Source organism: Parambassis ranga, chromosome 1 (assembly GCF_900634625.1).
Source record: "Parambassis ranga chromosome 1, fParRan2.1, whole genome shotgun sequence".
In the NCBI taxonomy this organism is placed as follows: Eukaryota; Metazoa; Chordata; class Actinopteri; family Ambassidae; genus Parambassis; species Parambassis ranga.
This window is the reverse complement of record NC_041022.1, coordinates 20,714,910-20,728,513: the sequence shown is the minus strand read 5'-3', so window position 1 is coordinate 20,728,513 and position 13,604 is coordinate 20,714,910. Positions and strand designations below refer to the sequence as shown.

The 13,604-nt window shown below is 41.3% G+C and overlaps 2 protein-coding genes across 2 annotated transcripts in view; one reads left to right on the top strand and one right to left on the bottom strand.

Moving 5' to 3' along the window:
* pvalb7 (parvalbumin 7) overlaps positions 1-8,443 on the bottom strand; it is a 24,842-nt gene extending 16,399 nt beyond the window's left edge. The window contains exon 1 of the mRNA XM_028401739.1: positions 8,252-8,443. Coding sequence (XP_028257540.1) covers positions 8,252-8,258 — 7 coding nt within the window. The 5' untranslated portion in view covers positions 8,259-8,443. The remainder of the gene's footprint in view (positions 1-8,251) is intronic.
* The window catches only part of ncf4 (neutrophil cytosolic factor 4), a 21,080-nt gene extending 7,476 nt beyond the window's left edge, over positions 1-13,604 (top strand). The window contains exons 6-10 of the mRNA XM_028401715.1: positions 2,092-2,143; positions 8,360-8,458; positions 11,027-11,178; positions 11,265-11,330; positions 13,263-13,604. Of these exons, the coding sequence (XP_028257516.1) occupies positions 2,092-2,143; positions 8,360-8,458; positions 11,027-11,178; positions 11,265-11,330; positions 13,263-13,470 (577 nt within the window). The 3' untranslated portion in view covers positions 13,471-13,604. The remainder of the gene's footprint in view (positions 1-2,091; positions 2,144-8,359; positions 8,459-11,026; positions 11,179-11,264; positions 11,331-13,262) is intronic.

The window sequence follows — 13,604 nt, the reverse complement described above, 5'->3', positions numbered from 1 at the left end:
TGACAACGGGATGTTGACTGCATCCAGACTCGGCCCGAAAAATTCAAGTGTTTGAATGGCTGAGGTCAGGTCAGGTCTGTTCCCCTCACACACTTGCAGATTCATGTATCTACCCCATCACAAACTAACAGATTTAAGTGCCGACCACACATGACGACTGACCCTATAGTGCAGACTGGTGCAGACTTTGCCCCGACAGGGGCAGTGGTGTAAAATTGCATGAAAAATCATGTAGTGTGTCCCCAGCTTTAGTGTAATTATAATGTTGGGCGTTGATGGTTTATTGAGCCATAAATTGATTTGCATGTATTCCTATAACAAAAAAAAGACACATACAAAACATTTTTGATAAAATAAACGTTGTTAGAGCAGGATTGTAGGAACAGCAACGACCTCACTTTAAACCTAATATTACAGCTCATCTATTATACTTGTGCTTTACTTTAAGGTTAACATGGGTCCTCTCTTAGTGACTCATAACTCTTTCACTGGAGTTATGAATGTCCTTGTGCAAGATAAAAGAGAAAATGTTTCAAATGTTTTCATCTCAAAGCTGTCTCATCAGTGATTAGCTCAGTAAATTGAATAGTGAAGGTTGTTTAGACAACAAATTCAGTTATGCAGGAAAAGAAAAGAAAAGGTATGGACAACACTTTTGTATTTGTTGATAACAATATGATAAGCCACAACCTCAACATTTGACAGCTTCTAGAAGTAACACCTTCTTAATGGGGAGGCTTTCAAAAATCAGCAGAGATACAACATAAGCTGAACAATCACTGACAAGTACTTTAGAAGGTTTAGAACACTCCAAATTTTCCAGTTTTGAAAAAATTCAAGCTGTTCAAGCCAAAGGTTAAACAAAATAGTTAAGACGACCTCAAACTGTAAATTAATGTACATCATGAATGGGAAGTGAGGCAAAGATATATACATTTAGCATTGAGGAAAATCCACTTTCTTCTTGTTACCCTTACTATGGTCTGCTTCCTCATTCATAATGACTGTTCAGGCTTCTGATTGGCCTATTTCCCCTTGGTTGGGTTACAGCAGCAGCAGATGTGCCAAATGGTGAATCTCCCAACAGGAAATTATGCAAAGGTAGAGGCTTACTGCTTCCCCTGCCTTTATTTATATGAGCATGTAGTCACTGTGATGGGAAATTTGAAGAAACACTGGCATTTCCTTTCTTGGGTATTGCCTCATGTGTCATCCCATTTCAGTGGAACCACACACTAGGTTTCAAAGAAACCTTTAAGAAGAATCAGCACCGGTTTACTTGCTCTCTTGAAGTAATACTTTTCTCTTACATACAGGTACCTGTGGTATTCATGCATTTTGTTTTTGCATAACACAAATAACAGAGAGGAAATACCTGTGTTATTATTTATGATTTATGACCCATGGGGAGCTGAGATGTTTCAGACTTATGTGGGGTGACTATATTTGGGTCTCTGTTTGTTACCTTGCCACCATATCAAACCACTATGAGTGACACTGAAGACTGTCCCCATGATTATATTGTAGAAGGAAAAAAATGGGGCCATAGTTCAAGAACTTTTCAATAACAAAGCATTTAACTAGTTCATTCAGTCTCATTTAACTAGCAATTTAATGAGACACCCTCAACCTATCCGCCACCAAGGTCATGTCACATCTTATTACAGCACGTGGTGGTGTTGGGTGTTATTTTATGCAGAAAGGTGACTGCTGAGGACCCACTACTCCTGTGCTTAACCAGCTAGCTTGTCATTTAGTGCCTAAAAATGACAAAAAACAATATCAAGTCTGTACACTCTGTGTTCACTACATTTTGGGGGTTTCTCCAAGCATTTTGTTTTACATTACCTCCGACTGCTTCTACAATATATATATATAAAAAATATGTTACGATTCACCAACTAAAGGCCACTTTGAGCAATTCAGCCAAAAGCCGATGAGGTGACATAACCTGTGCTGGGTAAAAAATACAATTTAGATTCTGACAGTATCATTAGAAGACAACATATTAGACATTTTCAGACAAATCCTGAAACAGTCTAACTTCACATCGTTGTTCTTGACTTTTCTCTGTCCTCCCTTGTCTTGTAGGAAAACAGTCAAACCACCAAAGATGGACCTCTTTTCCTCCCCCAGAGCTGAGGTACAGTATGTGTACAGTAGTTACATATTCTGTTGTTGCTTTGGTTACAATCACCATGGCCACCCACAGAGTAACAACCTCTTAGTCCAACAACCACGCAGAATGCACTACATCACCCTGATTCCATATTATTCTGTCAGCACCCTCGGCGTGACTGAAACTCATGACACACACATGTAGCTGTAACTAATAAAGTCCCGGCCAAAGCCATGCACACAAACATATTGACTGAAGTGACAAATCAGCGTGACTCCATTGACCCCATCAATAGTTATCTCCTCGCTTGACTTCATTTTTTAATTTCTGTATCCATCTCTTTTCATATTAGCCTCCCTCATCATATTCTGCTCTTCCTGCTCTCCTGCTCTTAAACATCCCTTATGTGTGTCCTTTCTGTCTCTTGTCTCTCTCTCTCTCTCTTTCCAAGGTTGCAACTGTATCCCACCCCCCCCCCCTCCTTTATATCCTCCCATTTATATTCCATTCACACCCTCCTTACAGGAGCTGTGAAAAAAAGCAGAGAAACGCTGTTTATATTTTTTCGTCATTTTACCTAGAAGCTGATGTGGTTCAGGTGTGCAGTGCGGGAACAGAATCCGGTCAGAGGATAAGTAGTAATGACCTGTCAATTAAACTCTCGATGGAGGTTTTTTGCTCTTGGTACCGTCAGCACAATCCAACACTGACCTTGTACACTCACACACACTCGCACACACTCACACAGGCCTTACTTGTGAGACTACTGTCTCAGGGTTCCCTCATAATAATAAAACAATATCTAAACCTTCCAACAGTGAGGAAACGCTGAGAAGTCCTCACCTCACAAACTCAAAAGGTCATTATTTTAAAGGTCTAACACTCTATATGGCCGCCACTAAGAGTGTCCACCTATAAACATGCTAATACTCTATTCTATTTTTAAAATGAGTCTATGTGTAGAACTATGTGTAATGATGTTTGTGTAGGAGTAGTAATGTTGATAGTACAGTCAGCCTGGTGGATGACGTCTGGTGTGTACAAATCTGCACTGCAAAAAAATGAGTGTCTATGCAAAGTTATGTAACCCTGAACTAAGAAGATACTACTTCCTATCCCCGTCAGGATCATGTGTTCTACACACATGTTGGTGATGCTGGCTAACCAGTGCCTGTTAATATGCGCTTACACCATGATATGGCTTTACGTAAAAAAAATATTCACTTTCTTGACTGCCGTCTTCTTTTTTCTTTTTTGAATTTCGTAATAGTTAGTGATTACATGGCGGTGCAGTGGTTAGCACTGTGCCTCACAGCAAGAAGGCTCTTGGTTCAAACCTTTCAGCGTGGTGCTGTGTCCTCTCCAACCTTCTGTAGATGTGCATGTTAGCTAAACTGGCCATACTTTGTGTGACTGCTTGTCTGTCCCTCTACTATGCACTTCCAATCGACCACTGATAGCCAGGATAGGTTATCTAGCCCCCCTTGACCCTCTTGTGGTTAATATTTTGCACTGCATGTTTTAGGTACAGACAAATCTGATTTGAGACAATAACATTATCAAATGTGACAATTTGCTGCTTTTTGCTTTCTTTTATTATTGTACTCTGTAAGTCTTTGGACAGATACTGTACGGTTTTACTTTTTTTTTACATTGTGTGTGTGTGTGTGAGGTTGTCTGGTGCACCTTTGCTCGGTTGTATAAGTGGCTGTGTCAGCACAGTGCACAGCCTGCACAGCACAGTGAGTATACATATGCAGCTGAAGTGTTTTGGTTCTTGAACTGTGCTTTATCTCTTTGCAGAAGCATTTAACTTTTTCTCACCTTGCTCCACAACACAGAGAAAAGTTGCAGCTCACACACACACACACACATATGCCACACTAAACTACTCTCCCCTCCTCCCCTCTCTCCCACACAGAAGTAAAACATTGGTGTACTCTACTCATGAAGCTGCCAACCTACTCAACATTTATTTTAGCTCTTACTCTCTCTCTCTCTTTCTCTTTGGAAAACTGCATCTTCATCTCTGTTTTTGTGCACGTCCTGCTGTGTGTGTGTGTGTGTTCTCTGCACCAGAAAGTGGCTGTTAAACTCTGTCCAAACAGTGATCAATGGCCGGCCTGAGCCTGATGGATAAGAGGAGAGCCGCAGGCATTTGTCACAGCAGAGTTGGTATAAGCTACAACACTTCATTGCACTCCACTTAGTATTAGCTCAGGCTTAGCCCCAAACGGTGTGATGAGTAATTGTTGTTGGCTGTGATACTATGAGCTTCAAACAAGGTCAATGGGACAGGCTGCTCTCGCTTAGCGTGATTTTTTAACGATGCACAAGCTGGAGGGTTGGTTTGTCTGATGTGAAAAATTGGAACAGATGAAGGAGCAGGAATAGATAAAGGGCAGAAAAGAGGCAGAGAGTACATTGCAGAGGCAAAAGGAGGAAAAAAAGTGAGAAAATTGAAAATTAAGCAGGTTCTAATCGACTGGGTCTCAGCCCATCTTCTTTGCACCGAGAGCCATTAATGCAGAAATTAGATCCTATTTTAGATAAAGAGCTGCCTGAGTAAAGAAAACGCAAATGGCTTGGGATGAACAGGATGTACAGCCACCTTAATTTTCCACCTTATTATAAAAGTGAAATTGTGCGGTAGAAAAGTCATCGATGATAAGATAACTATAGATTAAGTAGTGTTGATAGCTGTGCTTATAAGATCAAATGAAATGATTTAGATTTTGACTAGTTCACCTCAGTGCATGTGTTTTGGTTAGGATAAGATGATGACTGATGGTATGCATTAGCAACTGTCTATTGTGTTTTTATCCTGCTTACTGCTCACATAAGAAGATCTCACCCAGTACTGCAGTGCAGACTCTATGCCTCACAACAATTACTGTTCATTTCAGTCCCATCACTCACATTAGACTACTTTTCACAGCCAGGTGTTTTCAAATGCAGCATGTCCACTCTGAGCTAGATGCTTAGATTTTAGAATATGGAGTAGATTTGTTTTGTCCACCTGATTCCAAATAAACAGTCTGCAGGATCAGGTGCAGTAGTAACAATTAGTAGGGCTTTAATTGGACTAAATACATGGACAAACAGTGTCCTATGTCCGTGTTACGAGTGCTCGTACCACTGTTAGATTTAAACCTAATTGTTTAGAGTTGGGAATTATTAATGACAACATTTACTAAATGAATCAAGGTGTCCTTTAAATGATGATTTATAGGTCAATAGTATACTGAGTTGTAGTCTAAAGGAGGCAGGCCGTCAGATTAGCAAAATGACAGAAAACAAACAGCAGCCAATGTGTTCAACTGTCCAGCCCTTCCACCCAGAGAACAAACTGAGGTCTCATCCTGCCAAAGTGCACGATTTTAAGGGAAGGTTTTGTCATCAAATAAAGCCACACCAGATTTTATAGATTCATGCAGAAAATCGGATGTGCTAACAGGTCTTTGCAGAAATGGGCCATCTATTTAAAAAAAAAAAAATACACTTTCATTAATTGTCAGTGTCAGGAAGAGAGAGAGCGAGAAACCCAATTCTCATCTCCACCTCCCTATTGCCAGACTAACGAGCTGAGGGTTTAACAAGCTCATTAAGGCAGGGTCAGTGCGAGACTAATTGTACTGGATGATTGCTCCTGTGGCTGATTGAACCCAAGGGTTGTGTGGCTACATTCTGAGGACACAACACTAAATACCTGCCAGGATAAAAAAAAAACCAGTGTAGGAGACAGAACGTTATGTTATTTGTCCTCCTTTGCATGGCTGGCCAAATTACTGAAATGCATCCGAGGAGGCTACAATGCAGGGTGACATCTGGAGAGAGATTTGTAAGGACGAAAGCCATGTCTGCTTATTGATGTTGCTGTGGGAGAGAAACTGGTGCCTGTGCTTCTTCTGTGATCAATTCCACTTTGCACATATGTTGCCTGCAAATTCTACCAAGACATTAGACTGGGATTGAACTGAGGGAGAGAACAACTGTGATGGTGTTGATTCTATAGTGAGGCCCAGTGTTCACGCTGAGATTGAAGTGCCAAGGACTTAACGGATTTCAGTGAATGCAGAATTTATTTTTTTTACAGGAAAAAACAAAAAAAATAACAAAAATAAACAACAGTTAAGTCCACTTATCAAGTCAATTAATTGATTAGTTGGGAATATCTTGTGGTGTTTGATATATAAAAGAAAGGAACATCTTGTCGCAGACAGGAATAGAGACAAAAGGGAAATGACAACAAAAAAGGATAAGAAGTAGAACAAAGATGGTGAGGTTCGGAGGAGAAATTGAAAGATGAAAGGAGGTAGAGAGAGGGGGATTTGCTTTGTCACATCATATTTGGTGTTTGTGTTGGAGATAGTGGCTTATCACCTCCAACACATTTTCACATCATCTATAAATTACAGCCAGCGGCGGGTCAACACTATAATAAACCAGGGTCTGGAATAATGCATTAAAAATAGCAGCCCTGGATTCAAAGAGTGTGTAAGTGTGTGTCTTTCTTCCGTTCTGTGTGTGTGTGTATTTGTCCTCAGGGTCAGGGTAATCTCAGCGGATTGTTAATCCAGCCAGCTCCCTCTCTCCCCAGCTTCATTAATCTGCCACCAGGCTGTGTCTCATTTTCTGTGGACACACATTTCTTTGCAACGTACACACACACAAACCCATTCATTCACACACACACACACACACACACACACACACACACTAACAGTCACTTTAGAGGTATAATCCTTAAGACTTTTAATGTTCCAGCCCAGTTTTTGCAGAGATCTGTCTATATGGTTTCAATTAATTCCCATTTAGTATTAATCTCTGTTTAGTTAACTAATGTCTTTCCTGCCCCTAGTGGTTAAAGTTTGTATTGTTTAATTTGATTTTAAACCTGCACTTATTTATATTTTTAGCAATTTAAGGATGCCATCCTGCATTTTTTTATTATTCTGAAATACATAGATTTATGCAATATATTCTAATATCATGCCGATAAGCTCACTATAACAATGCTGATGCTAAGCAAATGTTAGCATTCTAGCTTTTGCTGATTAAACTTAAGCCGACAGAGATATAATCACTGACAAATCTGAATATGTAGCATGAGGTAAAGTCAAAACGATCCGTCTAGAGAAGGGCTCAACTGTGTGCATAACAGTGCCTGCAGCAATAGTTGAGGAATTTGAGTCAAGTACATGGTGATGTCAGAGATCTGGATAATATGGAGACTGAGAGTTCCATCCCCTAAAAATATAGAATAGTGTAACACTGTGGGCCAAAGACAGCAGAGTCCCTCTACATGTCCTATTGTCCTCTAAGGACTGTCATACAAACAAGTGATCTACCAGCACTCTGCATCTTGTGTGCCTCTGCTTAACTTTAACTTTTCTTATCTCCTCATCTTCTGCCTCCTCATCCTCCTCCGCCTCAGCCTCCTCTTCTTCACCTACCTCCCACTGCTTTAACGCTGCTTATTCTTTTTTTGGTCTTGCTGTACCTTCTCTTGTTTTACAACCTCCTACTGTAGTAATAATCTTTCTTTCTTTCTTTCTTTGGATATAAACAAGACAAACATGATGAAACACATATGCTTGTTTATGGATGGCCAGGTTAGACTTATATTCAGCACTGCATCATTATCATCCGTCTGTTTGACCCTGGCACACACACACACACACACACCCCTTTGCGTTACAGGCTATGCTCCCTTTGAATTGCAATGTCCTCCCACGTTTAGATGCACAACTACTAGCACATGCATGCTGTATTGCATGTATGTATGCTTGTTTCAATTTAGACTGATTGACAGTTAAGTAGTTGCAGATGTGCTCATCAGCTGTTTTTCATGTTTTCTGTTCTTTTTTTTCTTCTCTTAACTTGCACACACACATTGTGTCATGAGACACCATCATCAGCAAGTATACCAAAGCTCCACATTCCCATTACACACACATGCAGGTAATCTTACACTCCCAACTTTAGTTTTTTTGCAAAAATATTTGCTTCTTCAAGCTGAAAAGAAATCCTTTCTAACATCTGTCTCTCTCACACACACTTTTTGCCCGCCTCTCTTCCTCTCGCTTACCCTCACACATCCACCAAAGTAAAGTGTGTGAAAAGTCTTACCTGTCATCTTTCAATCTTTGTGTTGAGACCGCCCGTCTCTGTCTTCCGTTGTTCAGTTCTTCTCTCACTGAGTTGCGTGTGTTTCTTCTGTGTGTGTGTGTCTCTCAGGCGATGTTTGACTTTCGCGGCAATGGCAAGGCGGAGTTGAACCTGAAGAGGGGAGAGGTGATCTTCCTGCTGCGACGAGTCAACGCAGACTGGCTAGAGGTAAGTACGGAGAGAGGAAGAGAGCAGGAGAGGGAGGTGGGAGAGAAAAAAAAAGAGAGAGAGAGAGTGTCAGGGAAGAAGAAAGAGAGAAAGGTGGAGAAGGACAGGCAGGGGAAGAGTGGGAGAGTGGAAGGCAGACAGAGAGTGAGAGGGAGGGATGAAAAATTTGGAAGAGGTGGAGGGGGAGAGAAGATGTAAGAGGATGTAGGAAGAGAATGATGTGGAGTGTGAGAGGGATCCAAGGAGAGAGGAGAGGGTGAGAGATGAAGGAAGGAGGCAGAAAAAAGGAGAGGAACACAGTGGTGGGCAAAATGAATAGGCTCAATGAAAGAGAGCTGACAATGAAGAGAAACGGCAAACACATGAGTTTATGTAACCATAACCAGCTACTCAGTAATGTTTTCATCAGCTAAGGCGATTGAATCAGCCGGCGTTTAACCCGTCCCGCTGAGGTCATGTAAAGGAGTGCACATGAGAAAGTGCATTGGGGGATGTTTTTTTTTTTTTAACCTAACCAAGCTAGTGATAGTGATAGAAAGTGTGACAGTTTCCAAAGACAACTTCCCAAATAGCTTCTTATACAAAACTGTCTGCAATGTCAAGTTTTGGGGGGACCTGTCATGTTGGTCTGAGAATGTGTAGCTATGGAGTGTTTGTGTCTACATAACAGCAGCCCTGCATGTGTGGGATGATAACCAGCTGTGTGCTAGACCTCATTGTTCAACCTCGGTTCTCTATCATACTGGAGCTAGGTTACATTTCCTGTTGAAGTGAACAATCAAATATGTATTTTTAGGTTGGAGTTGATGAGTCTTGCGCCATTGGTTCACACTGTTCCTCCATCACTGTAGTTTTCTGAGGTGAGAGGTGAGCTTTGTTCATGATGTATATGATATTACACTAGCCTTACAAATTGGCAAAAGAAGTACAGGCCCTTGACATAAGCAGTCATGTTAATTTTAGAGTACAATAAAGCGTGTCATCCATATTTAGCAGCAGCATAGACCTACTGCACTGACCACAGAGTACCTCCACCAGTGTCAGGAGCACCCTGCTCCACTTTCCTCATTCAATGAACAAAGTGTCCTGATTACACACTTAAGATTTGTATGCGCAAGTTGGCGCAACAATGGATGTTTTAATTATAGCTGCTCAATATAATAATGCAATGCTGCAACACAGATGCTGGCAAATTGTTGTTGTAGAAATTGTGCTCTGTCAGAGTAGTTAGGTCAGAATATGTGTTTAATAAAACTGTTTGAGGCTCTGAGAAAGAGTGGGAGAGAGAGGGAGAGAGAGAGAGAGAGAGGAGGTGGAAGCTGCTGCGGTGGGAGAGGGAGAGAGTTAGAATCAACATGGAGGAGGATGAACTTAACCTGCCCCTGGCTCTCTAGAAGGATCCAAAAAAACTCGGAGCAGAACACATATTTTTTGTTAATCCTTATGCAACACTGCAAAATGCTGTGTTGTTCTTTTTTTGGCAGCATTGCATCCATGCTAGTAATAAGTGTTTTGTGTTTGTGGAGGGTGGGTGAGGTTAATGCAACACTTACAACTTGTGAAAAGTTGACTGAGTGCCTTTGATTTAGTCAGTGGACAGAGTGGCTGTGGGTGGAAAGCGTGACGAGTCCAACTGGCACGCTGGTGCATCAAGGTAAATGTTTCAGAGACAAAGAGAAACACAGCAGCTGCAGGGATGCTGTGAAATACAGACTTCATCAACATATTTTATTTCAACCAGATCCTTTCTAAAGACTACATGAACCACAGGAGTTTTAAGAGATCTGAATCTGAATTCTTTGAAAACTAGTCCTTCAGACACCGTATTCTACAGCAACCTGCAGTCACCAATCAGTGTACAAGAAGAAATGTCAACACTGTCATGATCAGATTCAACTGCTGTGTGAACACTGTGGCCAAAACAACACTGTTGAGGGGCATTTCTTGCAGACAGGAAACATGACATGACAAGTTTGTTACACAGAACCTCATAGGAATCAGGGCTTTTAGAAGAAGTAGGCTATCATCACACCTTCATACCTATGTGGATTTGTGTAAGACTGTAGTCTTCTCTGACAAGATGCTGCTGAAGTAGGAACCACACACTGTGCTCTCTTGATCTTATGTTCATTGCTTCAGCAATAAGGTGTATTAACACCACCTACTATAACCAAAGAAAGAAATGGATGTTATCACTGCTGTTTGATATGGACAGTCGTTGGTTCAGATGGATTTTTTTACATAAACCTGCTGCTTGGTCTGCTGTTAATGTGAAACGAAATCCTCTGCATGTGTTTGTGCAGACTAGCACACTCTGACACTAGGGGTGTATTAAAAGGCTGTATAGTTGTATCGAGTGCTTCTAACATCAACAACATAATATGAACAGAATAATTAGCCAGGAAAACGTCTCTCTAGACGCGCCTCCATGCTGCTTTCTCCTGTTTCTCTCCTTTAAACGATCAGTCTTTCGTCAGCGCCTGATTGCTCCCTCCTCTGAGATTTTATGTGTTCTCTCATCACATCTTTACTTCTTCTTCTTCTTTTTCTTCTTCTGGGTTTCTTCAGGGCACGGTGAACAATCAGACAGGTATTTTCCCAGAATCCTTTGTGAAGATCATCAAGCCCCTCCCAGAGAGTGACTCTGAGGGTGAAGGTGGAGGCTACACGTACAGCTGTCTCCGCTGCTTCCTGCTCACCCCCTCTGGAGTGGACACCAGGTCTGTGTGACATTAAAGGGTTAACAAGGTGTCCTCAGATTGATGCGTTGAGTGTGTGCTGAGCTTTTGTCATCCTTCTTACACAGAGATGTGTGTGTACAAGAGGACCTCACCATCCAGCCAACGTACTATGACCTGCTGGCTCGCATGAGGTAAAAACAAACAAACCGTATCTATTTATCTAGTGCAAGAGGAAAAGGAGGAAACAAAGGCGTGCTTCCATTTACACCCAGAAGGGTAAACATTAGCAAAATGTTAAGGGGCTGATTGTTGGGGAAATGATTTTGTGCAACCTCACACCTGTGAGCAAATCCTAACACCTTTCAAAAAAATGTGATAATGGCAAATCTAATGAAAGCTTGTGAAGACAAGTAAAAGAGGTAGAGGATCCAGATTTATCACATACTGACCCTTTCTGTTTTTAATGGCACCACGGTCCACCAATCTGCCGTGTAATTCAAAGACTGTTATTAGAGCTGAGGTGAACGTGCGGCCGCATAAGCAGGCAGCTCCTGATCTGAGATGGCCCTGAACCAACAGTCACTATGAATTATTCTGATACTGAATATGATCTGAACAAGTGAGTTATACTGTATAGAGATTTACCTCTGTACTTTTTTACATCAGACTGTAAACACTTCTGCTGTAAAGATGGATGATTTAACATGGAGGTCAGCTTGGATCGACTCACTTTTAGAGCCAGCCTCTCTACCACTGCACTTGTTTGTTTGCAACTGAAACTGAACTGAAAGTTAAGAAAAAAAATCCTTATTCTATCAGAAAATTAATAAAAATGTGAATGTTTTAAATACACCAGGAACATAGTTGGATCCAAAGTCCTAATATATGAGAGAACGACAACAGCAACTGACTGAATGGCCACTTTTTTAACGATCAACACATTGGTTCATGTCCCACCTGGTGATGTCCTCTGTTGATATTCTTAAGGTGTCTTCCATGTTTTTTATACCAAGTTACACATTTTCTGATTCAAAAACATCCTCTCTATTTTTCTCAATGAATAGTTTTTAATTCATACATTTTAATTGAGAATTCGAAAGTCGTTTTGTTGTGTGTAATATGATTTATTGCATTCATTTCAATTAGACTTTAAAAGCTGCCAAATTAAATCACAAATCTGAGCTTTTGTTCTCTGGTTAACACAGATTTCCATATCTGCTGTTTCCTCCTGAGATGTACTGATGAACTGAGCTGATTACTGACCTTTGTGAGAGCACACTCAGCATTTCACTTGTATGTGAGGCGGCAGGGCAATTCCACAACAAAACAAGGACGAGTATAAATCCATTAATTCACTGTCCCACCCTTAGGGGCAGCATATTTGCACCGGTGCATTGCAAACCTGCCAATTTCCAGTTGCCACTCATCACCACTCGTCAAATTAGTACCTGGGGACCAGCGGCTCTCCCCCACCCCTCTTCCTCCTCTCTGACAACACCACCATCAGTGGATGCATATGCTCATTACACTATCATATCTGTTCTCCTCTGTCTCCTTCTCTTTCGTTCTGCTGCTCCCTCTATCTCTCATTATCTAGCAATTTAGATAGGTGAGCGCTACGATGATTAGCCCTCCCCATTCATAATCAGTTTCTGCCGCTTATCTGCTCATTATTGTTTTTCTGTGTTCAGGCCTATTGTGCCCTGGAGTAGGATGGATGGGACCCTGGTCTTGAGTTTTAATATGGCTTAGAACTGATAAAGGGAGGCAGGGAGGGTGAGGAGAGTGTGAGAGGGGGAGGGTGGCGAGGAGATGGTTAGCAATATGAGAGGCAAGGGGCGGTTGTGTTGAATACCATAAGCAAAAAGGAATAACATATCTGCAGATGTTGTAATATGGCTCCTTCCCAAAGCTACTGTAATAATACCATCGAATTTCAGGAAATAAAGTGAGAGAACGAGTGTTCTCAGTTTATAAATTTACCAATTTCTTTTCTTCTTTATTTCTTATGTTGCAGTAAAAATGTGATCAACACACATATATTTATTACATTCAATCATTTGCATCTGTTGCCATGGAGATGATAGCAGTAATCAAAATCACTATCCCCTTGTCTCCGGCAGGAATGTCTTCAAGGTGGATGACATCGCCCTGAACTACCGCGACTCTGAGGGTGACCTTATCCGCATCCTTGACGATGAGGACATCCAGCTGATGATTAAGGAGAGCAGGGGGCAACAGGGCGACATCAAGAGACCTGTCAATCAGTTTCCGTGGGAATTGCATGTGACCATGGCCTCTGACCTTTCTGTTTACAACACAGAGGCCTGAGAAAAGAGCGAGAACCATATTTAACCATACTTAGTATTCTGATATGAGCAAAATGAACTTGACCAATACAACAGTATTGTACTTTGACATTCATTGCCAGCCTAAGTCATTAAATACATACTGCATACATTTCA